The 26,700-nt window shown below is 43.9% G+C and overlaps 1 protein-coding gene across 3 annotated transcripts in view; it reads right to left on the reverse strand.

The window, feature by feature from the left end:
* Window positions 1-26,482, reverse strand: part of LOC140714828 (uncharacterized) — a 153,999-nt gene extending 127,517 nt beyond the window's left edge. For all 3 annotated transcript variants that reach the window (XM_073026466.1, XM_073026465.1, XM_073026467.1), the window contains exons 1-4: window positions 26,186-26,482; window positions 21,340-21,637; window positions 10,773-11,138; window positions 10,054-10,419 (exon numbers count right to left, since the gene is read on the reverse strand). In XM_073026466.1, the coding sequence (XP_072882567.1) occupies window positions 10,054-10,419; window positions 10,773-11,138; window positions 21,340-21,505 (898 nt within the window). In that variant the 5' untranslated portion in view covers window positions 21,506-21,637; window positions 26,186-26,482. The remainder of the gene's footprint in view (window positions 1-10,053; window positions 10,420-10,772; window positions 11,139-21,339; window positions 21,638-26,185) is intronic.
* Window positions 26,483-26,700: the final 218 nt, after the last annotated feature.

Genomic DNA, 26,700 nt, shown 5'->3' on the forward strand with positions numbered 1-26,700 from the left:
GAGGGGTGATAACTGTTCCTGAACCTGGTGGTGTGGGACCTGATGATTGAGGGGTGATAACTGTTCCTGAACCTGGTGGTGTGGGACCTGATGGTTGAGGGGTGATAACTGTTCCTGAACCTGGTGGTGTGGGGCCTGATGGTTGAGGGGTGATAACTGTCCCTGAACCTGGTGGAGTGGGACCTGATGGTTGAGGGGTGATAACTGTCCCTGAACCTGATGGTGTGGGACCTGATGGTTGAGGGGTGATAACTGTCCCTGAACCTGGTGGTGTGGGACCTGATGGTTGAGGGGTGATAACTGTTCCTGAACTTGGTGGTGTGGGACCTAAAGCTCCTGTACCTCCTCCCTAATGCTAGTGGTGAGAAGAGAGCATGGCCTGGACGGTGGGGGTCCCTGATAACGGATGCAATCCTTGTAGATGTGTTCAATGGTGGAGATGGCTTCTCCTGTGATCCAGCACTTTTTCAAAGTTCAAAGTAAAATTCATTATCAGAGTACATACATGTTATCACATACAACCCTGAGATTCTTTTTCCTGCAGGCATACATAGCACATCCATAGAATAGTAACTGTAAACAGGATCAATGAAAGAGCAAGAGCATGGAAGACAACAAACTCTGCAAACGCAAATATAAATAGCAATAAGTAACGACAGCATGGAACAAGATAGAGTCCTTAAAGTGAGATCAATGAGTGCAGTTATCCTCATTTAATCAAGAACCTGAAGGTTGAGGGATAGTAACTGTTCTTGAACAATTGGTGTGAGTCCTGAGGCTCTTGCACCTCTACCTGATGGCAGCAACGAGAACAGAGCATGGCCTGGGTGGTGAGGATAGTTGACAATGGATCCTTTTTGTAGGTTTTTCTGTTCTTGTGCTCTGGTGTATCCATACTAGGCTGTGATCTGACCTGTCAGGATATTCTTCACTGTGCATCTGTAGAAGTTTGTCAAAGGTTTAGATTACATGCCAAATCTGTGCAAACTTCTAAGGATCTGTCACGTTTTCCTTGAAATGGAACTTAGGTGCTGGTTGCAGGACAGATATGATAACACCCGTGAATTTAAAGTTATCAACGCTCTCCACCTCCGATCCCTCCGATCCCTCAATGAGCAATAGCTCATGGACTTCTAGTTTCTTCCTCCTGTAGTGTATAATCAGCTTGGCGACACCCTGTTTGAAACTATGTGTACAATTTTGATTTCATTGTCTTAAGGTGCACATCCTTACCATGGACGGAGTGAAACCAAATTTCAGGAGACTGGTTCCTGAAAATGTCACGATTGAACAAGAGAGTTTGGGTTGGTTATATTCACTGGAGAATAAAGAATTTGAACAAGACTGAACACTACATGGGAATGTTTCTAGTCACTTAGGATAAGGGCACAGGCCTCTAGGATGGGAACAAGATTAAATACCTCACTAATGTTCCTGTCTGAGAAGCACTGAGTCAAGAAATGAATCAGGTATGGAAGAAACTTGGTTCCTAACCATGCTCTCATGAGTCTATTTAAAACGTGTTGATCAACATCAATTATTTTTTTGAAAACAGGACAAAGGCAGTGAAAGTCAGTAGACAGAAGACAGTGGAGGCCAAGTCATAAATATATTCAAAAGAGGGATGGATATATTTCTGAATATTGGATACAAGGAAAACACTACAACACACACAAAATGCTGGAGGAACTCAGAAGGTCAGGCAATGTCTTCGCAAAGGAATGAAGTGTCGAAGTTTTGGGCCGAGATCCTTCATTGGGACTCATGATCATGGATACAACTAGATTATACTAATATGTACGCAAGCTCAGGTTGAATTATCTCTAGGTCCATAATCCATGCTTCACCTGATTCATTCTTCATGTCGAAGACTCTGGGAGATTAAATTATGTGAACTATATACAGTATTAACTATGGCACAATGCCAGCCAGTGGCAATTAATCAAATCAGTGGCTAAAGATTTTGCCAATAAGTGGTAACTCTTAACTCCAATGGGAATCGTCAAATATTCCTGTTGAGGACTACTACAGCTGAACTCCACAGTAAAAGCCGTGGGTACTTCAGTAAGCAGCATTGTTCTTAAGAGTTTTTTAAAAAATCTATCAATCTTCAAAATTGGTGGACTCTGGACTACAGACTGACCGTGAATGCAGTTCCCCTTTAAGAAAAAGGAAGCGTGGAAGGCATCCTGGTCAATGGGTACAATTGAAATGCAGATGCCTTAGACCACCACCCCCCCCCCCCCACTCCTCACTAGCCTCCTGGCAAACGCACAGTCTCTGGAAAATAAAGCTGAAGACCTCAAAGCAGCTTTGCTGTACCAGAGGAACATTAGAGACTGCTTTGTACTTTGCTTCATGAAAACATGGCTCACCCCCGCCATATTGAATCCAGCACTGCAACCTGAAGGCTTCACCATTCACCATAAAGTCAGATCGATTGAGTTGTTTAAAAGGTGGGGAGGTGGAGTATGCTTCAAGATTAACTCATCATACTGGACAGGACTGGCCATTCTGTCTCAGGTCAGCTCACCCTACCCGGAACATCTAGTGGTCAAATGTCATCCATTTTATCTGCTGAAGGAGTTTTCTGCCACCTACTGCGGATACAATCTCACTGGCTCATCACTCGGCCTTGGGTCACCTGGACAATAGCAATGCCTACGTCAGGCTGCTGTTTATTGATTACAGCTCAGTGTACAACACAATCATACCCTCAGTTCTAATCAAGAAGCTCCAAAACCTGGGCCTCTGTACCTCCCTCTGTAACTGGAACCTTGACTTCCTCATTGGGAGTCCACAGTCTGTATAGATCAGAAAGAACATCTCCTCCTCACTACTGCACCTAAAGGACGTGTGCTTAGCCCACTGCTCTACTCTATCTACATCTATGACTTTGTAGCTAGGCACAGCTCAAACACCATCCATAAATTTACCAATGAAACAACAATTGTTGGCAGAATTTCAGATGGTGAGAAGGAGATGTACAAAAGCGAGATAGATTTGCTGGTTGAGTCACAGCAATGACTCTATACTCAACATCGTTAAGACCAAAGAACTGATTGTGAACTTCAGAAAGGATAAGATGAGGGAACACACACCAGTTCTCATAGAGGGATCAGAAGTGGAGAGAGTGAGCAATTTCAAGTTCCTGGGTGTCAACATCTCTGAAGATTTATCATGCAAATTGATGCAATTACAAAGAAGGCACATCTCAAGATTGGAACAAGCTGCAGAAAGTTGCAAACTCAGTTGGCTCCATCATGGGCATGAGCCTCCCCAGCGTCGAGGGCATTTTCAAAGGCAATGCCTCAGAAAGGCAGCATCCATCATTAAGGAACCCCATCACCCAGGATATACTCTCTCTCATTGCCACCAACAGGGAGGAGGTACAGGAGCCTGAAGACAAACACTCAATGTTTCAGGAGCAGCTTCTTCCCCTCTACTATGATTTTTAAATCAACAATGAAACAACGAACACTACCTCACTATTTTTTTGCTTTTTGCAAATACTTAATATATATTTCTTGTTATAATTTATTGCAGTGTACTGCTGCCGCAAAACAAATTTCACAACATATGCCAGTGATATTAAACCTGACTCTGATGAATCCAGAGTAAATGAATACATTTCAGTTGAATATTTAAAATGACTGATGATCAAAGATGCTTAAACTTCATCTATTGCCACTGATGGCATCTGTTGGGAGTATAACCACATGAGGATCATCACCTTGTTGCGATGGAGAGGCTAGCGAGTTCCTGTGATCCCAAGAGTGATGCCATCTAGAGTTTAGTTCCTGGCAGGGTCACCCATGGCAGTAAGATCAAGAGGGAGATTGCAGACAAAGAGCGATCCAACCAAGGACTCGCGGTGGAGATGACAGAAGGTGACACATCACAATGGCAGTGAAGGCGAGGAAGGCAGCAGCTCTGATCCATCAAACACTGTGTGGTGGCTGCTGATTCATCAGCCTCCCCACAGTAAACAATGTCTCGCACAGGCGTTCTCCATTAAGAGAATAAACCACTGGGAGAAAACCATACTCGACTGGAGTGATCGCACAAGACAAGAATTCCACGAGGATCTATTATCAACATGCCTGTCAAGTGCTTGAGAATGAACACTGGATAAAAAGTCCTTAAAGTGAGATCATCGGTTGTGGGAGCACCATGAGTGTAGGTATCCCCTTTTGTTCAAGAGCTTGATGGTTGAGGGACAGTAACTGTTCTTGAATCTGCTGGTGCGAGTCCTGAGGCTCTATATTTTTTACCTGATGGCAGCAGAGAGAAAGAGCATGGCCTGGGTGGTGAGGGTCTTTGATGATTGATGCTGTTTTTCTATGGCAACACTTAATGTAGATGTGCTCAATGGTTGGGAGGGCAAAAGTTGACAGGTTCTTGGTTAGTCAGGGCATAAAAGAATAAGGGGAGAAAGCAGACTGAGGTTGCAGCAAGGGAAATGGATCAGATCAATAGCAGAACACACATGATGGGCCAAATGGCCTAATTCTGCTGCTGTATTACCTACCTATTTGTGACGCACCAACTGACCTGTCCCTCTTAATCAACAGAGCTATCAAGAGGTATTGTAGAAGGTGAAATAATTGTTAATGTTGAAACAAAGTATTTTGAAAATGTTATTATTCCTGAAGAGGGGACTATACACCTTTATCAAGTCACCTCTGATCCTTCTTCACTCCAGAGAGAAAAGCCCTTGCTCACTCAACCTACCCTCATGAGGCATGCTCTCCATCCAGACCCTGTAAATCTCCTCTGCACCCTCTATAGTAGGGATCTTCCACCTCCCTACTGTAATGAAGCAACCAGAACTGAACACAATACTCCACGTGGTCTAACCAGAGTTTTATAGAACAGCAACATTACCTCGTGGCTCTTGAACTCCTTACTTCAAATACATGTGTTTTCTAGGAATTTTTAACTTTCGTTTTGTACCTGCTGTAGCTAAAATGGCTGAAACCCAGAACTCTTCAGTTTGGGGAAAAAGTAGATGATAACTAATGGGTTCAGGAATGGCAGAGAGAAATGACTGACCTGGGGATTGCTGTGTAAGCAAACACACTGGAGATGGATGTGAGTAGCACCCACCATATCCAGCAGGGGAAATGAGACATCAAGTCTGTTAGCATGTGGAGCAACTCGTGCCAGTCCCCACCAATGACTCTAGTCACACACAGGCCTGAGCTCTAGAATCTCAATGCCGAGCAATCACACAAGGTAATATTACTTTCCGTGCTGTGCGTGAGTTATATGTACTGTGTCGTGCACCTTGCTCCAGAAGAATGTTGTTCCATTTGGCAGTGTACATGTAAGTCAATAAACTTGAACTTCACAAGCAACCATCCCAAACTCCAGGCCATTCATGACTGGGGAAGTAAAGATTCATGCCAAGTTCCTGGAATCCAGGTACCCAGAACAAAGAGTGGACAATAGACAGTAGGTGCAGGAGTAGGCCAATCGGCCCTTCTAGCCAGCATCGCCATTCACTGTGATCATGGCTGATCATACACAATCAGTACCCCGTTCCTGCCCTCTCCCCATATCCCTTGACCCCGCTATCTATAAGAGCTCTATCTAACTCTCTCTTGAATGCATCCAGAGACTTGGCCTCCACTGCCTTCTGGGGCAGAGCATTCCACATATCCATCACTCTCTGGGTGAAAAAGTTTTTCCGCATCTCTGTTCTAAATGGCCTACCCCTTATTCTTAAACTATGGCCTCTAGTTCTGGACTCACCCATCAGCGGGAACATGCTTCCTGCCTCCAGCGTGTCCAATCCCTTAATAATCTTATATGTCTCAATCAGATCCCCTCTCATCCTTCTAAATTCCAGTGTATACAAGCCCAGTCGCTCCAATCTTTCAACATATGACAGTCCCGCCATTCCGGGAATTAACCTTGTGAACCTACGCTGCACTCCCTCAATAGCAAGAATGTCCTTCCTCAAATTTGGAGACCAAAACTGCACACAATACTCCAGGTGGGGTCTCACCAGGGCCCTGTACAGCTGCAGAAGGACCTCTTTACTCCTATACTCAATTCCTCTTGTTATAAAAGCCAGCATGCCATTAGCTTTCTTCACTGCACGCTGTACCTGCATGTTTGCTTTCATTGACTGATGTACAAGAACACCTAGATCTCATTGTACTTCCCCTTTTCCTAACTTGACTCCATTTAGATAGTAATCTGCCTTCCTGTTCTTGCCACCAAAGTGGATAACCTCACATTTATCCACATTAAACTGCATCTGCCATACATTTGCCCACTCACCCAACCTGTCCAAGTCACCCTGCATTCTCATAACATCCTTCTGACATTTCACACTGCTACCCAGCTTTGTGTCATCAGCAAATTTGCTAATGTTACTTTTAATCCCTTCATCTAAATCATTAATGTATATTGTAAACAGCTGCGGTCCCAGCACCGAACCTTGCGGTACCCCACTGGTCACAGCCTGCCATTCCAAAAGGGACCCATTAATCACTACTCTTTGTTTCCTGTCAGCCAGCCAATTTTCAATCCATGTCAGTTCTCTGCCCCCAATACCATGTGCCCTAATTTTGCCCACTAATCTCCAATGTGGGACTTTATCAAAAGCTTTCTGGAAGTCCGGTACACTACATCCACTGGCTCTCCCTTGTCCATTTTCATAGTTACATCCTCAAAAAAACTCCAGAAGATTAGTCAAGCATGATTTTCCCTTCATAGATCCATGCTGACTCGGACTGATCCTTCTACTGCTATCCAAATGTGTCGTAATGTTCTTTTTTTTTAAAAGTAAATTGGTTTATTACTGCCACATGCCTGGACTTTGTTTTGCATGTCGATCATAAAGATTTCATCCCATCAGTACAGTGAGGTGGGTCAAGATAAAAGCAATACCGAACTTCCAGATATAGTTACAGTTACAGAGAAAGTTATGTGGTTAGTAACCCCATCCTGTAAAAATTCAGCATTCATGAAACTCCAAAAGCCTCACTCCTGGGAAAGGTAGGATGCACAAACGCGGCGGTCGGGGGGGACACGGACTACACCTGGAATCAACATGAAAGACTGGCTGAGCACAGAGAACAAAGAATGGCGAGTGACTTGAGGGGGGTTTCCAAGTGGTGGTGTTCTCAGGTATCTGCTGTTGTCCTTCTAGATGGTCGTGGGTCTGGAAGGTGATGCCTTAGGAACTTTGATGAGCTGTTGCAGTTCATCTTGTAGATAGTACACACTGCTGTAACTGTCCAATGGTGGAGGGATTGGATGCTTGTGGAAGGGGTACCAATCAAATGGGCTGCCTTGTACTGGATGGTGTCAAGCTTCTTGAGTGTTGATGGAGCTGCACGCATCCAGGTGAATGGCGAGTATTCCATTACACTCCTGACCTGAGCCTTGTAGATGGTGGACAGGTTTTACAAAGTCAGGAGGTGAGTTACACACCACAGTATTCCTAGCCCATGACTTTCTCTGGTAGCCACGGTGTTTATATTGCTAGACCAGTTTAGTTTCCTGACAATGGTAACCCCGAGGATGTCGACAGTAGGGGATTCAGTGATGCCACATTTTTAAATACTGCCTCAAGAATGTTCTTAAAAACTATTTCCTCCTTGCCACAAAACAGCTTTGGGAATATTTTTCCAGTGCTTTGAGATGTCACTTGCAAGCTGTCCAGGTCTATTGGACCAGAACAATATTGCTTAATGAGCTTGAAGCCTGGTTCAAACACATTTTTGCCAAGTTTTTTTCCGCTCCCCACCACTCCCCCCATAATACACCAAAGGCTTTGCTGGCAAACAAGAGAAAGTAAATTTTGTCATTGATGCTTTGCAGAGATGTGGCACAAGGGATACAGAACGTCATCTCCTTGTTCCCATGGGATTTCCCCATAAATTCACTGGCACACGAGTGAATCTGCAGATGCTGGAAATAAATAAAAACACAAAATGCTGGCAGAACTCAGCAGGCCAGACAGCATGTATGGGAGGAGATACCACGTCGTCACTACCTCCTCCCATAGATGCTGTCTGGCCTGCTGAGGTCTGCCAGCATTTTGTGTTTTTAAACACAAATTCACTACTTTTTTTATTTTTGCCATCTGATCCAATGGTTCAGAGATTGCTGTATCAGGCTGAGAGGGGATGGGGGAATGGTGGAGAACCATCTTTAGGACGTTTTGCTTCTGCTATTTATTATCTTTCAATTCTGTGAGGTTCAACAGTGACTTGGAGATTCATCTCCAAGGGAGTATAACTGCACATTTAATTTGTGCACTATAATTCTATGACCTGAGGTTGGGCTGACTTTGATTTGGGAGCTTAAACAATTAAGGTTGAAAAATTTCTTCACTTGAAGCACCTTGGTAACACTGGACCAAAGAACTGAACGTGGACTTCAGGAATGGTAAGACGAGGGAACACACACCAATCCTAATCGAGGAATCAGAAGTGGAGAGAGTGAGCAATTTCAAGTTCTTGGGTGTCACCATCTCTGATGATCTAACCTGGACCCAACATACCGATGCAACTGCACAAAGAAGGCATGACAGCAGCTATATTTCATTAGGAGTTTGAGGAGATTTGGTATGTCACCAAAAACACTCAAAAGTTTCTACAGATATACCATGGAGTGTATTCTAGGTGGCTGCCTCTCCGTTTGGGAGGGGTGGTGGGGAGGGGGGGGGGCTACTGCACAGGATCAAAGTAAGCTGCAGCTGCGTCCACTGTCGAAGATCCCAATCACCCAGGTCATGCCTTGTTCTCATTGCTACAATGAAGGAGATACAGCAGCCTGAAAGCACACACTCAATTATTTAGGAACAGCTTCTTCCCCACTGCCATCTGATTTCTGAATGAATGTTGAAACCATGAACACAAATTCACTGGCACACGAGTGAATCTGCAGATGCTGGAAATAAATAAAAACACAAAATGCTGGCAGAACTCAGCAGGCCAGACAGCATCTATGGGCGGAGATACCACATCGTCACCACCTCCTACCATAGATGCTGTCTGGCCTGCTGAGTTCTGCCAGCATTTTGTGTTTTTAACACAAATTCACTACTTTTTTTATTTTTGCACTCCTTACTTAACTATTTTATTGCACTGCTGCCCCAAAGAAAAACAAATTTGATGGCATATGCCAAGAAGTGTGGTGGAGCAAGGATGTGGCTTTGCTTGATCACAGTCTACATTGGGATTGGCTCTGCAGTGGACCCATTTGTTGGAAGCATGACTTCCATATCACAATTCAGTAAACGTATAATGGTAACAAGCTGCTAACAACACCTAAATTTTGGAAGCAATCTCCACAATATCCTTGGATTTACGAGGTGATGGAGACCATGTGGACGGTGGGGCAGAGACACGTCTCTACCAAGAGGTACAATGTGCTCCTTCCCTCCACTAGCCTGCAGGTCACCCTTGGACACGGTGTAGCAGCTGATTAGCCCGATCAGGGTCACATGAAGCCACAGGACCAGGTGATGGATGGTCGTATGAGCAGCTAGCGCATATCACAAGTCCTGGTTATGCGACCTCTGATGCCAGGCAGACCATCTCTGAAAAGTATTGATATTGGCTGGGGTCACCCATCTTGTAAAGACACTGCCCAGAAGAAAGCAATTGCAAATCACCTCTGTAGAAAAAAATCTGCCAGAACAATCATGGTCACGGAAAGACCATGATCACCCACATCATATGACACAGCACATCAAGATGATAATGATGGAATCCTGTCCACTGTACCAAAACAAAGGGATTACAAAAACTGTCACAAACAACAGTAAGATAACGATCAGATAAACTGTGTTGTTGGAATACTGGTTGAAGAACAAGCAATGGGCATGGCAACATGGAAAGGAAGAAATTCACCCTGCACTTTGCTGGCTACATTTTACACTAAAACCAAGAGCACAGACAGGACCCCTGCTTAACATATCACCCAAATATACTGTCAGTCTCTTAGTAGAGATTGGCATAAACGCTGGGCTCAGTACAGACACAGAATATCTGATATATCTGTAAATGTGAAACTTGACTGCATTACCTGATGAAGAGTTTGGATCTGAGGGTATTGTCAGAGAGGGTGGAAGTTCCGAACTGAAATCATCCAGAGACGGAGTTTCAGACAAATCCAAAGAGGCAACTGGAATCTGTGAACTTGCTTTGACCTTGTCTGTCTTTGCAATCTTCTTGGCTTTAACATTTAAGCCTTTTGAACTACGTGTCACGTGCAGAACATCAGGCATTGATTTTACCATTTCTTCAACTGACTGAAATCCGTAGTCCAATATTTTCAATTCCTTCCAGTATTTATTCTTATATCTTTCAGCGATCTTCTTTAAACTGATGCCTATAGGGAAAGTCCTGATGAGATTTCTCAACTCATTCTTCAAACATGCTTTCCGATCATCTGTGAAAAACAAAGTTCCTTCATCATAAACTTGAAATGAACACCCAATTTTAAACATAAGATACAGGAGTATAATTAGGCCATTCAGCCCATCCAGTCTACTCAACCATTTCATCACGGCCGACCCATTTCCCTCGCAACTCCATTCTCCTGCCTTCCCCCCATAACTTTTCACACCCAGACTAATCAAGAACCTATCAACCTCCCCCTTAAATGCACCCAATGACCTGGCCTCCACAGCTGCCCTTGGCGTTTACTCCCAAAGCCTTCCCCATGAGTGGGTACAGCTACAAGGCAGCAAAGGTTTGAGATCAGAGCTAATAATGAGTAAACGTGAAACCTGACTGCATTACCTAATGAAGATTTTGGATCCGGATGTGGCGTCAGAGAGGGTAGAAGTTCCAAACTGAAATCCTCCGAAGATCGAGTTTCAGATAACCCAAAAGAGGTGACTGGAATCTGCAAACTTGCATTTGCCATGTTTGTCACTGTATTCTGTTTGGCGATAACATTGAAGCCAGTTGTACCAGGTATCAGAGACAGAACATCACACATCGATTTCACCATCTGTTCTATGGTCTCAAATCCATAGTCTAATATCTTCAGCTCCTTCTGGTATCTATTTCTGTATTTCCTGGCTAGTTTCTTTACATTGATGCCTTCAGGGTAAAATGCAACCAACTTTTGCAGCTCATTTTTCAAAAGCACCTTCTGATCATCTGCAAAAAAGAAAAAACTGTTGTCACGAACGGTAAGATGAAAATCCGCTTTTAAACAAGATTAAAGAATATAAAATATTCATTTCCATAGATGCTGCCTGATCTGCTGAGTTCCTCCAGCGTTTCGTATGCGTTGCCTTGGTTTTCCAGAATCTGCACTTTCTCATGTTTGAGATTCTGCAAACGCTGGGAACACACAAGAAATGCTGGAGGAACTCGGTAGGTCAGGCAGCGTCTATGGAAATGAAAAAACAGTTGATGTTTAGGGCCAAGGCCCTTCATCAGGACTAGAAAGAAAGGAGGAAGAAGTCAGAATAAGAAGGTAGGGAAGAAATGGAAGGACTACAAGCTGGCAGATGGGTAGGTGAAGCCAGGTGACTGGAGGAGAGAGGGAACGAAGTATGGAGCCAGGAGGTGATAGGTGAAAAGTTAAAGACTAGAGAAAAAGGAATCTGATAGGGGAGAAGAGTGGGCCATGGAAGAAAGGGAAGGAGGGACAACAGGGGTAGATGATAGGCAGGTGAGGAGAAGAGATAAGAGGGGGGCCAGAGTGTGGAATTGAAGAGGAAGGAAGGAGGAGGAGGAAAAAGCACCAGAAGTTGGAGGCTACCAAGATGGAATGTAAGGTGTTACCACCCCACCCTGAGAGTGGCTTCACTGTGGCAGCAGAGGAGACCATGGACTAACATGTCAGAATGGGAATGTGCAGATTTTCTGCATATTTCATATAAAAACCATTCATACACCCCCCATCTGAAACATTCCTTCGCACTTCAGAAGCACTTGTCCAATTGTTCTACGCCTTAATGCAACGTTCTAATTTTAGTATACTTACATTGAACATGCTTTAATACAAAATCATGTTGTTTTATTTCCCCTTTCCTGCACTCTGTTCATTTCATTTTACTCCCATCCAAAACAATTAAGATTAATTCCCTACAACTTCGAGTCCTTCCCTATTCTAAGTGACTGAACCTTATAGGAGAATTTCAGGAGACTATTTCACTTCAGCAGTCTAATGCAGTTGAAGACAGTGACAGGCTCAAGTGGATGAAGATATAATCTGCTGGAGGAACCCTGCAAGTTGAAAAACATCGTCACCATGATCAATTAGCAAATGACATTTCCTTCTTCCACAGATGCTGCTCAACCCAGAGTTCCTCCAGCAGACTTCTGGTTGCTAAAGAATCCAATATCTGCAATCTCATCTCCAGAAACGGAAGAAATCCAGAACTACAAAACATAGTCTCAAGAGAAAAGGACGCCCATTTCTAAGAGTAAAATGAGGAGGAACCTTTTCTCGCGTAAGGTTTTGGATAGCTCTAACCTAGACCTACCATTAGGTATACTGATACCTGATGATTGGTCCATTGAAGAATCAAAGGCTATTGGGGCCAGCCAATAAAAAGGAATTAAAATAACAATCTGATCAACGCTGATTTCACTAACCAATGGATCAGATTCAAGGAGCTGCACTCTGTTCTATGATGTAAGGATATTATACAGAAGGCACGACAGCAGCTGTATTTCATTGGGATTTTCAGGAGGCTTGGTATGTCACCAAAGACTCTTACAAATTTCTACACATGTACAACTGAGAGGATTCTAAATGGTTAGATCACCGTCTGGTATGGGGTGGAGGGGGAGCTCTATACAGTATCAGAAAAAGCTGCCAAAAGTTACTAACTCTGCCAGCTCCATCATCCCTCACTCAGGACATGCCCTCTTCTCATTGTTACCATTGAGGAGGTGGTGCAGGAGTCTGAAGACACACACTCAATGTATAAGGCACAGTTTCTTCACTTCCACAATCAGATCTCTAAACAATGAACCCATGTACACTAACTCACGCAACATACACAAAATGCTGGTGGAACGCAGCAGGTCAGGCAGCATCTATAGGGAGAAATACAGTCGACATTTTGGGCCAAGACCCTTCATCAGGAACTCACTAACTCACTGTGTTTTTACTCTCTTTTTGCACTACTTATTTAATATAATTTCATATATATTTCTTACTTTAATTTATAGTTTTTATTACTATATATTGCATTGCACCACTCATGCAAAACAACATATTTTGCGACATATGTCAGTGATATTAAACCTGATTCTGGTTATTCATAGTCCCTGATGTATTTTAGTTTTGACTGATTAAAGCCAAAATATAACATTTGAAATTCTATTTGGAAAAGTAATTTGTTGTTCTTTTCTTTTTAAAGGTCAACAAGCTGGTAACCAAGTAATTAAGAGAGTGGTCTTCCCAGTGATCCTCCTCCTACATTGCACAGACATCTGAGGCAGCAGGACAACTTGGAGGAATTACGGAATGGACATGACATGGACTCTACAGCATACAGCAACCTCTAGTGACTCAAGGGAGGATGACAATGATGAAATAGGATTGGCAGACATGTCATGACTTGCCCCAATAAAGACCAAGGAAGTGAAGACATGCAGGGCTAGAGATGGAACCCACAGGAAGCAGACGGTTTTTCATTAAACCACCTGAACCAGAAAAGGTTGATAAATGGTCGAGAAGGTTTCACATCCCAACAAAAAGTCTAAAGAGTTGGGTTAAACTTCAACATATTAAGAACATACACAACTTGCACCTACATGATAGCAACCATATCTTGGCTACTACACTGTCTTCTCAGCAAATCAGTTCACTCAGAGTTGACAACAGCATGGGAATGACAAACAAAATCTACAAGGTGGTTGGAATGCTACTGAGAGGTGGATGGAAGAACAGACTGATTGGAGGATTGCAGTTGAATGCAAGTAAAAGATTTCCAAGGAGGTTTCTGAACAGGCGGTCCCCAGGTTTTGAACCAGATCTGTTCGTAAGTCTGTCTTTAAGTCAAATTTGTAGGTAAGTCAGAACAGGTACATACAGTTCTTATTTAGCATCAGTTAGTCAAATGTTTGTCTTAGTATATATTTTACCTTTCTATGCATATAAAACACTTAAGAAACACTTTCAAATACATTAAAACATCTTATACATAATAATACAGTACATAATAATAATAACCCCTACTCGCAACAAATTCTTCATCACAATCACCTTCACTTGCTGCACATGCAGCTTTTAAATCACTGAAAAGGCTTCGAGCCTTTTCTTGCACTGAAGTAAGGCTAATAGGCATATTACACTGATTTTGATCGTCTAACCAAATTATCAATAGCCTTTCCATTTAAATAACTAAACCACTGCGTTGCTTGGTAATAATTGTAGCTTTCATCGGGGCAGGGCCTTTCACATGCTCCATTATTCTCACTTTATCCTTTAAAATTGTTCCGATCGTTGACCGACTGTCGCCTAACGCTTTTCTAATGACCGATGGATGGAATTTCACCTCTTTCCGATCGCTTTATTATTTCCACTTTATTTTCAATCGTGATCGTTTTCCTTTTCTTTGTTTCATCACCAGCACTTGCATCGGATTTACGCTTTGGAGGCATGGTCACAAGGGTAAATAAGAGAAAAATAGCCAAATACAAATTTACACACTCAACACAGTGTTAACGGCAACATGATCCAACTTAAAATGGCGGATGGTGTTCTCTTTCCTCGAGCCGATGTATTTTTAATATTATAGGCTTTATGGGAGTCCGTTTGTAAGTACGAGTTGTCCATAAGTCAGACGTTCTTAACCCGGGGACTTGCTGTACAAGGAATGCTACTGGAGAGCATGGTTAAGCTACTCAAAGAGTTTCCAGCAGTAAATGAAGAAAACACGGAGGAATCCACATAGGGTCACTTGACGTCACCCTGACACCAGATACCACCAAAATGGTGAAGCTGCAAAAATCGAGTTGAAGTGAAACTGGTGCTCCATACAGTGAGCTAGTGCAAGCGACCAAACAAGTAGAACTAGATACTGAAGTGGAAGTAAGATCGTTATAGTTGGGGCTGCTACCAGTTGATCATCATCCACTGACTATGAGTCAACAGGCACACCTGCTGCAGGTGAGTAAACAACCAACACCCATGATCCAACAGAAACAGATGGACTAGAATCCACCAGGTGAATGAATCACAGCAACCCCCAAGAGCAATATGTCAATATTGTGGTAAAAAGGGCATCTTTTGAACTAAGCTAAAAATTGTTGGCATCAAAAACAGGATAGACAAGTTCAGTCCTCTGCCCCACAAATTTTGGTTAACCCTGACCCAACAACACAACTTCAATAATTTCAAATATTATTAAGTACCTCAAACGTTGCACACTGTCTTTTGCCTCTTTTGGCCAGGCGCACAGTCTTGCTTAGGTGGAGAGATGCTGCACCGCCCACCCATGCTCAGTGGCTTAGGGACATCATGTCCAGTCTATACCTTGAAAAGATCCATTATTCAACTCTCAATTCGGACATAAAGTTCCAAAAGATGTGGGGACCCTTTCTTGAATATTTTCAGAATTCCCAGCCAAACTAAAAGTTTATCCCTTCTTCCTTTCCTCTGCACACAACTCCCTGACTTTCAGCATTCACCGGTAAAATTCTACGAACTCAGACGTGTAAACATACAACAGTTTATGTGTTAGGAAAATACACCTTCTCTACACCAATGCAGCTCTGTGGGGATAAAGGTTCTGTTTAACCCTTTTTGCTAATGCAATGATGGCTTGGAGATGGGAATTGGGAGGGGTAGGTCGGGGCAGGGAGGTAGGGGTGCATCTCTTTCATAGGTGTCAATTGTACATTCGTTATGTACTGCACAAACCTCCTTTGTACTATGCTTTCTTGATATTAAAAAAAACAATATTACTGAGAAAAAAAATATATTGTTTTATTCAGAAAAAAATACTCCCTTCCCTACAGCCTTTGTTTGCCTTGATAAGAGCAAAAAAAGCAGTTTCTATATCCTGATGAAGTCTTAGCCTGAAATGTTGACAGTTTATTCATCTCCACAGACGCTGCCTGACCTGCTGAGTTCCTCCAGCATTTTGTGTATGTTGCATTGGATTACCAGCATCTGCAGAACTTTATATTAGTTTATTAATTGGAAATGATTGTGCTGAATTCTTATTAGATACAGAATCAAGATTTATAAATGTACTTGAATCTTGAATGAGAAATCCATTTTTGGGTGGCAGACATCTCACAACCCCTTCTTGGAATTAATCTCTTGTTAACTTTAACCAGTACCCTTCGGTTTATGGAGGGGAATCACCTGGAAGTTCATGCAGTTGGCCAAATCAGATCTAACTAACTATCCCACATGGCCAACTGGAAATTAATTGTGTTAAGTTTACTGGGAAGGTATTTTACCGTCGGCCTGTTAAGAAAGTGAATGGCACCTGGACACTGACAGTGGCTTATCGAGTTGCTAGGCAATGTATTGACAAGATAATCCCACTAGTGGCCGATCCATCAATTACACTGGACAGCAAAGATCTTGCTTCCTGAATACCTTTGGGCATATCTTAGGATTTGGGTTGCAGATCATGAAAATAACCAGGAAATTTGCCTATCATGCACCACTTTAAAAATTGCCTGTATTTGTTATTTCAATTCATGATTAAAATCAGAATAACTGATGCCAAGATGAAGGAAGGCATTTTTGTTGATCCACAAATCAGGTTATCAGTGACAAGCAATTCAAAGAACTTCTAGTGGGACTGGAGAAAATCACATGGAAGGCATTCAAGGATATTACTGAAAATTTTCTTGGCAACTACAGAGCACCAAACTACATGCAGCTGGCTGACAACATGCTTCAAGCATACAAAACCATGAAGTGCAACATGTCACTAAAGATTCATTTTCCCATTTAGACTTCTTCCCTGCAAATCTCGGTGCTGTCAGTGACAAGCACAGTGAGAGGCTTCACCAGAACATTGCAGTTGTGGAGAAGCGGTGTCAGGGCAACTGGAATCCATCAATGCTGGCTGATTATTGTTGGACACTTCAGTGAGAAGCCTCAAACACTGAGCACAAATGAAAATTATCATCAAAACATTTTTAGCTTAGTTGGACTATTGCAAAGCATCAGCACCATTATGCAATGAAGCACATTACATTCAATAAAAGTTAACTTCTTGTTTCTTCAGATTCCTAAGTGATACAAGTAATCTGAAATTATGTTTCTGTTTAGCTTCAACTGGTCTATCATAAACAAAACAAAAATATATATCTGAGGAAGCAAATCTTTAAAAAAATATGTATTCCTGTGTTATTCCAAATGCCCTGAAGCCATCACAGAAGTAGTTTACAGTTATTGATATGGCTACTGGATTCTGGTCCATACCAGTGGTGCCCAAACATCAACAATGATTGGCTTTTACAGTAACAACAACACCAAAGGATGAGTCTACCACAAGAGCTCCACCACAGTCCCACTGTCTACCACATGGCCCATAGGGAACATCTGAGGGATTTACCAACCACTGATTCAGTTATCATACAGGATGTGGTTGATGACTTGATTGCATCCAACACCACAGACCAGAAGAGATCTCCAAAGGTCACGGCTCAAAATTGGACAAGGGCCAGTTGCAACAAGTAGTAATTCAAGACCACAAGGCACAGGAGCAGAATTGGGCCATTCAACCCATTGAGTCTGCTCCACCATTTCATCATGGCTGACCCATTTCCCGCTTAACCCCATTCTCCTACCTTCTCCCCATCACCTTTTGTGATCTGAAGAATTAAGAACCTCTGCTTTAAAATGCACCAAGAGACCTGGCTGCTAGTGGCAAAGTTCCACAGATTTATCACCCTCTGTCTACAGAAATTCCCCTTCATCTCAGTTCTAAATGATGTCTCTCTATTTTGAGGCTGCAGCCTCTGGACCTAGACTCCCTGCCAAAGGAAATATCCTCTTCACATCTATTCTATCAAGGGCTTTCAACATTCAATGGGTTTCAATGAGATTCCCCCCTCATTCTACAAAATTCCAGTCAGTACAGACTCAGAGCTTTCAATTGCTGCTCATATCACACGCTTTTCAATCCTGGAACCATCTGCCTCTGAACCCTCTCCAATGTCAGCACATCCTTTCTTAAATAAGGGGCCCAAAACTGCTCACAATTCTCCAAGTGAGGCCTCACCAGTGCCTTATAAAGTCTCAACATTACATCCTTGCTTCTATATTCTAGTTCTCTTGAAATGAATATTAACATTGCATTTGCCCTCCTCACCAGACTCAACCTGCAGATTAATCTTTAGGGAATCCTGCACAAGGACTCCCTTTTAATTTAAAATGTGTCTACAGAATAAAGCTCTTTTTACTTGGGACAGAAAATTTCCCAAGGTAAACGAGAAATCACTGAGGATTGTGGAGCGGCCATCCAATCAGCAAAACCACCTGCAACTCCGATCATTTCTGGGTTTGTGTAACTGACGGAGTATGAGTCGATTTGTGTGCTGAAACTGCACCAGCACTCAACAATCTGGTGAAGGGCAGTAAGCATTCAGAGGACCCTGTGACTCTTAATGAACTAGAAGCATTTCAAACTTCAAAGGCAACATTATGTTCTGTTCTTGCATTAGGAATTTCTGTACATCAACGAAAAAAGTGGTTACACGACAACAATCTTGACTCAGGAACATGGAGACCGACAGCGTCCTGTTGGTTATTAATCTGTCAAATCGGATAACCTACTATTAGGATGGGGACCGTGTTTACGAGCAGTGCAAGCAACTTAACTGGTAGTCACGTCTGTTGCTAGCATTGTGCTCAATCAAGTTTTAAATGCTCGATGTCCGTTCGTTAGGGTGTATTCTGAAGTTATGGAATATAGCAAATATTAATTTCAACAGCAACTAGTCTTCAGATCTGAGTGTGGATTATAGACTGAGTTTAAAACACAGTACAGAACAATGATTTTCCTGGAGGTGGAACTGGGGTTAATTGAAAACCAAGAAACACCCATTCACCTGAGATGTCTGCTTATGCAGCTCAGAGGCAGCGGAGATTTAACATTAAATCTAGAGTGATGATTCAGGTATTTGAAAACTACATATAACTTAAATGAAGCATTGTCAACCCAAAGTATTAAAGTAAATGATGTCATTGTAACTGTAGTTACCATTGACCTTAAGGGTATAAAAATGTGACTTTAGAAGGCCTCTACTTCCAAGAGTGTTTTGGTTATAATGCCCGCTTCTATGCTGAATAAAGATTTCATTATCCACCAGCTTCAGTGTCTCTCCACTGACTTTGTTCACAGTCACAACACCACACTCAGTACACACCTCACTGACAATGAACAGGGCCTCTCGAGTAACAACTGCTCAGCGGTCCAAATGGTGTACTGTTCACCAGGCACCTCATTTCATCCTCCTGTGAGCAAGTCCAGTGAATCCAGCGACAGTGGACACGGAGGTCTATCACGACCATGACCGTGCCCTGAAGATGCAAATCAGTACAAAGAGACTCTCTACTGAGCACAGATCTGATTCTGCACACTGATGGCTCCTCAGTGACTGAGGGTGAAGTTCAAATGGCTGGATGGACCATTGTTTCCAAAACTGAAGTACCGACACCAGGAAGCATGACTCCTGGTACCTCTCTGCAACAGGCGGAACAGAAAGCCCTGACCGAAGTCTGTAAGGTGTCAGAAAGAAGATCAGCTATCACATACGTGATTCTTGATGCATTCTGGAGTTGCTTTGGAAACATAAAAGTGAAGAGGATTTCTTACAGCTGTAGGAACCCCAATCAAGATTGGCGAGCTCGTACAACTAATGAATGATATACAAATGCTATCAGAAGAGGCTGCATTGATGTGTAAAAGCCAACATGAGTACAATGTATTCATAGATGAAATTGTAAAACAAGCAGCACAAGGAGTAAAAGAAATAAAATAATTTAAAGTACCACGAACACATGACCACTGAAGTTATGGAAACAGATTTGAATTCCTTATCACAGACAAACATACATGAAACTCAAGAGATGCAAGCTCAGTGCTCTAAGGACGGGAAGTGGTTCTGGATGGAGAATGGTGTGAAACTAAACTTTGATGGAGCAAGGAGATAGGGCACTAGTCACAGACTGGTAGCCACAACTACGCACAGCAGGTCTGGTCCCTAGGACAAACTGGAGTGGACAAGACAATCATATTCTTCCAGTGGTGGAGAAATCCAAAGTTTAGGACCGAAGCTTGGTGTCCTGCAACAGCAGAGAAGCTGCCATGACTAATTGCTCCTGCCCCAACTGGTCCATTACTGTGCCTACAAGTTGATTACATTAACTTTACCAAAGTGTCAGGAATACTCAGATGTGCTGGTAATAGTGGAAAAGTTTTCAGGATGAGTGTAAGCTATTCCAGCAAAGGAAGCCACTGCCATACACACAACAAAAACAATGATCAAGGACTATAGTCCAAGATGGGGACTGTCATGTCACATTGCCTCTGACCAAGGAATACATTTCACTGGGACTGTTTGTCAGGAATTGTGTTGACTGAAGGTCCACATCATACAGAGTCATCAGGACAATTCAAACGAATGAATGGAACCATTAAAGCAATGGCTATGTATCATGAGGAAGGCGGACCATGGCCTACGGCCCTTCCCATGGTCTCATGGTGCATCAGAGCAGCCCTAAATAAGTAAACTAAACTAAGTCCATTCAAGTTGGTAACAGGGTGACCCACATCACTACTGGGAGCTCTTCATCTGAGAGGCTGATATACACATTATGGTGGGCAGTTTAGTTAACAATTGTGTGAAATTAACCCAAAGTGCATATGGTCTGCTTCTCTCGACAGTTTTCTGCTGCTTGGAGAGCCCCACAGGAGACAGCTTGACTCCTAGTGAGTGTGTCCTGATTTTTAAAAAACGCACAAGGAGCTATTGTGGAGCTCCATGGGAAGGTACTTATCAAGGGCTGCAGATTACCAACTCAGTGGTAAAACTAGAAAGGAAAAAGTACTCAATAGCCACTGCAAGGCAGCTAAGGTGGTAGCGGATGAAGACAACAAGCACTGAGGTTAATGTTCTAGTAACCTCTAACTCAGTGTTTACGCTGCTGGGCTAGAGAGCAAATCACCAAAATGATGCCGAACCAGCACATTGTGGGCTTCAAACGTTTGCCCTTCTCTTTGGGTGTGGTCTTCCATTGATTCTATTGAGTTTCTTGGACTTACTGAGTATGCCTGCAAGTAAACGAGTTTCAGGGTTGTACATGGTGACACATGTGTACTTTGTTAATAAATTTACTTTGTGCTTTGGCATTGTTTCTTACCCAGGTCGAGTTCTGTAGTCCGCATTTGGTTCACCAAGGACAAATGTCTCGTCGCACTGATGGGCGGGCAGCCATATTTTATTGTTTCTGTCCTATTGGCGGGATTAACGGTCAAATTTTGTGCTTTGTAATGTGAGCAGAGCACATCGTTCATCTGGTCCAGCATGCTTGACAGAGACTGAAGCCCACAATCAGCCTGTTGCAATGATCTCCCATACACAGGTAGGTAAAGACTGGAGAGAGGGCTCAGTAGAGAGCCCTCGGGAAGAGCACTGCGCAACTCAGCTACTAGCAGGTCCTGTAAGGGAAGCAAAAGTTATTAGTATAATTTCCTCAGGTCAGGCATGGGATTCTACCTCCAGACAAATATGATTAACACATTGCCAACTGAAATCAGCTATTCAATCAAAAAGCCTTACAGCCTAAGTAAGGCTGACCTAGATAGAGTCAACGTGGAAAGAATGTTTCCTATAGTAGGGGAGTCAAGGACCAGCTGGGTTTACTTCAAAGTACTTATACCTGTGTCAGCCCGAGATTCATTTTCATGCAGGCCTACTCAGCCAATCCAAGAAATATAACAGAATCAATGAAAGACCACATCCAACAGAACAAGCAACCAGTGTGCAAAAGAGAACAAACAACACAAATACAAATAATAGATAGATAGCTGGATAGATATCAAGAACATGAGTGAAGTTGAGTGAGGTTATCCCCTCTGGTTCAAGAACCTGATGATTGAGGGAACTATTCTAGAACCTGGTGGTATGGGTCCCGAAGCTCCTCTACCTTTTTCCTGATGGCAACAACAAGAAGAGAGCATGTTCTGGGTGGTGGGGACCCTGACGACAGATGCTGCTTTCCTGATAGAATGGGCCGTATCCACTACTTTTGGGGGTAATTTTTTGCTCAAAGGCATTGGTGTTCCATTAACAGGCCATGATGCAACCAATCAATATATTCTCTACCACACATCTATGTAAGTTTGTCTAAGTTTTAGGTGTCATGCCGAATCTTTGCAAACTCCTATGCTGCCATGCTTCCTTTGTAATTGCACTTACGTGCTGGGCCCAGGACAGGTCCTCTGACATAATAACACCGAGGAATTTAAAGTTACTGACCCTCTCCACCTCTGATTCCCCAGTGAGGAAACCTCTGGTTTCCCCCTCCTGAAATCAAAAATCAGCTCCTTGGTCTTGCTGACATTCAACTGAGGGGCTGAGGCACCACTCAGCCAGATTTTCAATTTCCCTCCTGTACGTTAATTCATCACCACCTTTGATTCAGCCAACAACAGTGGTGTCATCAGCAAACTTAAATATGGCCCTGGAGTTGTGCTTAGCCTAACAGACATAAGTATAAAGCGATTAGAGCAGTGGGGGGCTAAGCACACAGCCCTGTGGTGCACCTGTGCTGATGGAGATTGTTTGGAGATGGTGTTGCCAATTCGAACTGAATGGAATCTGCAAGTGAGGAAATCGAAGGTCCAATTGCACAAGTATTGAGACCAAGGTCTTGGAGCTTATTAATTTTGAGGGCATGCTGGTATTGAATACTGAGCTGTACTCAATAAAGAGCATCCTGATGTATTCATCTTTGCTGCCCTGATGTTCCAGGGTTGAGTGAAGAGCCAATGAGATGGCATCTGCTTGGACCTGTTGTGCCAGTAGAGAAACTGAAGCAGATCCAATTTGCTTCTCAGTCAATGTTTCATCACCAACCTCTCAAAGCACTTCATCACAGTGGATGTAACAGCTATTGGACGATAGTTATTGAGGCAGATTACCACATTCTACGTAGGCACCGGTATAATTGAAGCCTGCTTGAAGCAAGTGGATACCTCAGACTGCTGAAGTGAGAGATTAGAGATATTGCTGAACACTCCAGCCAGCTGATCAGCACAGGTCTTCAGTACTTGGCCAGGTACCCCACCTGGGCTGGATGCTTTCTGCGGGTTCACCCCCCTGAAGGATGCTCTCACGTCAGCCTCAGAAATTGAAATCACAAGGTCATCGGAGGCTGTGGAAGCTCATGAAGGTTCCTCTATGTTTGGACAGTCAAAGTGAGCGTAGAAGGAATTTAGCTCCTCTGGGAGCCTACATTGCTTGGTTTCACTTTGCAAGAGGTAATAGCATTCAAGCCCTGCTAGAGGTGTCGAGTATCCTTAAGTGATTCAAATTTGGTCCAAAATTGCCACTTCACCCACGAAATAGCTTTCCAAAGATCGTACCCGGACCTCTCCCACCTTACTTGGTCACCAGACCTGAATGGCTCTGATCTGACCCTCTTGCAGGTCGTGGATCTCATGGTTCATCCAGGGCTTCTGGTTGGGAAGACTCTGAATACCTTGATGGGGACACACTCATCCACAACTGTTTTTATAAAGTCTGTGACAACCGTGGTGTATTTATTCAGATACTCTGATGAGACCTTGAACACGGCCCAATCCCATAGCTACTCCTCTGTCTCCCATGACCACCTCTTTGTTGGAGCTTTGCTCTTTAGCCTCTGCCTGTATGCAGGTAGGAGAAGGACAGCCAAGTGTGCAGGTTTCCCTAAATGTGGTCTGGGCATGGGAAGGCAGGCATCCCTAATCGTAGCATAGCAATGGTCTAGTTTGTTGGGAGCTTTGGTGCTACAGGTTATATGCTGATGATAACGGGCTAGAGATTTCTTCAAGTAAGCCTGACTGAAGCCCCTGACTATGATTTGAAATGCGTCAAGGAGGCTGTTTCTTGTTTGGTAATGGCAGCATTCGATACACCAAATGCCTGGATAATGATGGCTTTTGGCAGTATGTAAACTGTGGTTAGAATCATGGAGATCTCTCTTGGTAATAAAAGGTCAGCACTTACATATTCCAGGTCAGGGGAACAAGAGTGACAAGACTGCCACATCTGAGCACCACAAGTTGTCTCTTATTTCTGATGAAACAGGAGACAACTCGAGCAGAGAAATCACGCAGGGAAAGACAGGGTTACAACATAAAAAATCCAGAGAGCTTGCAGAGACCTGAAACAGTCCTGTAAAGAAAGGGAGGAGAGGTGGAAGGTGGAACACACACAAAGTGCTGGAGGAACTCAGCAAGACTGGCAGCATCTATGCAGTGAAATGAACAGTCAATGCTTTGGATTGAGATCCTTCACCAGTTCTGACCGTTTATTCCCCTCCATAGATGCTACCTGACCTGCTGAGTTCCTCCAGCATCTTATGTGTGTGGCTCAAGATTTCCAGCATCTACAGAATCTCTTGCATCTCCCCCAAGATGGAAAGCTATTCTCCCCAGATGAAATTAACCCTTAACTAGTTCTATAAATAAAATTCTTTCTCAAAAGTTATCTGACTGATATCTAAAAATAATTTTGTTTATAAAGAATCTTTAACATTTAAAAAAACTGGTATGGATGCTCCTTCTGTGCCCAAGATTCAATAAAAGGTAATGAGGCATCTACATCCTTCCAAGAGGACCACAACCTTGTCATAGTTTAGAGGCTGGTGTGCCTCAGTGACCGGGAGAGCTGCGTTGGCTGCAGTCGGGGGCTTTATGGTTTGGTTCTTGGCAGGGTCACCCATGCCAAACAGGTCAAAGGGTAGAGGACCAACCAAGAGTGGTCTACTAGTCCTCCAGGTTTGGCGGTTCAGCTCACAGCTAACAACACTGACTAGTAAACACAAAATTGTTACGGAAACAGCAATAAAGGATTATTCTACATCTGAGTGTGACAGTGTTCCTGAGTCTCCACCCAGGACTTGCATGACTGACAGTAGTGAAAACAGAGAGGAAACTACTGGCACGATGAACACCGGCAGAGATGAAGGAACTTCATTGCTGCCCTAAACACCAGCAGTGTAATGGGCAGTAAGTAAGGCATCTACACCAGCTTTCTCTAATTCACGATACAAAACTAGATTAGAAATGAAGAGAAGGCTCAAAGCAAACTGGATGTGAACCAGCATCATTAACAGAAAGCAGGAAAATTTCAGATCAATGCACCTTCCATTCGTCATATTAGAATTTTGATGAGAGGGAGCATTGAGAGAGGGTGTCACCAAACTCCCAAGAAGAAGATTCAACTTTTCCAGGGTACACACACTCGAGAAGATTTAACTTTTCCAGGGTACACACACTCGACTTCGCAGTCGAGCAGCAAATCATAAATGGACGGATTCTGCAGATACTGGAAATCCAGAGCCACACACACACAAAGTCTCAGCCGGTCAGGCAGTATCTATGGAGGGGAATGAATGCTCCTGGTCTTCGTGTGATCTCCTGCTGCTCTCTTGACTCTTGGAGCCTGCCTCACTCAGCACCCATCACCTGCACACAGCTCCTACTCCTTCCCCACTCTCACCAACTTACTCTGGCTTCTGCCCCTTCCTTTGCAGTCGCGAAGAAGGGTCTCAGCCTGACATGTTGACTGTTTATTCCCCTCCATAGGTGCTGCCTGACCTGCTGAGTTCCTCCAGCAACTGCGTGCGTTGCTCAAGACTTCCAGCATTTGCAGAATCCTGAGGTTATAACTCTTTTCAAACACCCTTACCATGCGGGTGGTATGACAGGACCCAGTATGACAGTTTTCAGACACCTTTGCTTGCAAACAAATTACGGGGATATGATAGTCGCTAAGACTCTTCAATCGCCTTTACCACGTAATTCATACATACACATAGCGATATAATTCTCCAAATGAGTTGAAAAAATAGCCACTTTAACACAAGGCAAGGCTGAGTTCAACCAAAGTGGAAGAAATAACCCAAATTTTCTCCTATAAACCAGAAAAGTGAGGGGAAGCAGAAAGCCGGGGAAGAAACACAAAGCATTGGAGATATAAACGCCAGCCGGACTCACGTGGAGCTGGAGCGGGAGCGGAAACACGGCGGAAGGCGGAGCGGTGTGGTCCCCGCAGCTGCTGCCCGCGCCCGGTCGGACTCTCCTTTCAGGCCGCCACCGCCACCGCCAGCTCCGGGAAGCAGCGTCCAGCCAAGCCGGCCGCGTGTGCGAGCATTTCCCCGCCTCGCTCGCTTCCCACGCGGGAGCCCGGAGCGGACCCTCTGCGCCCCCTGCCGCTGGGAGGACCGCGGGCCGCCGCCACCGCCAGCTCCGGGAAGCAGCGTCCAGCCAAGCCGGCCGCGTGTGCGAGCATTTCCCCGCCTCGCTCGCTTCCCACGCGGGAGCCCGGAGCGGACCCTCTGCGCCCCCTGCCGCTGGGAGGACCGCGGGCCGCCGCCGCCACCGCCAGCTCCGGGAAGCAGCGCCCAGCCAAGCCGGCCGCGTGTGCGAGCATTTCCCCGCCTCGATCGCTTCCCACGCGGGAGCCCGGAGCGGACCCTCTGCGCCCCCTGCCGCTGGGAGGACCGCGGGCC

Source organism: Hemitrygon akajei, chromosome 22, assembly GCF_048418815.1.
Source record: "Hemitrygon akajei chromosome 22, sHemAka1.3, whole genome shotgun sequence".
In the NCBI taxonomy this organism is placed as follows: domain Eukaryota; kingdom Metazoa; phylum Chordata; class Chondrichthyes; order Myliobatiformes; family Dasyatidae; genus Hemitrygon; species Hemitrygon akajei.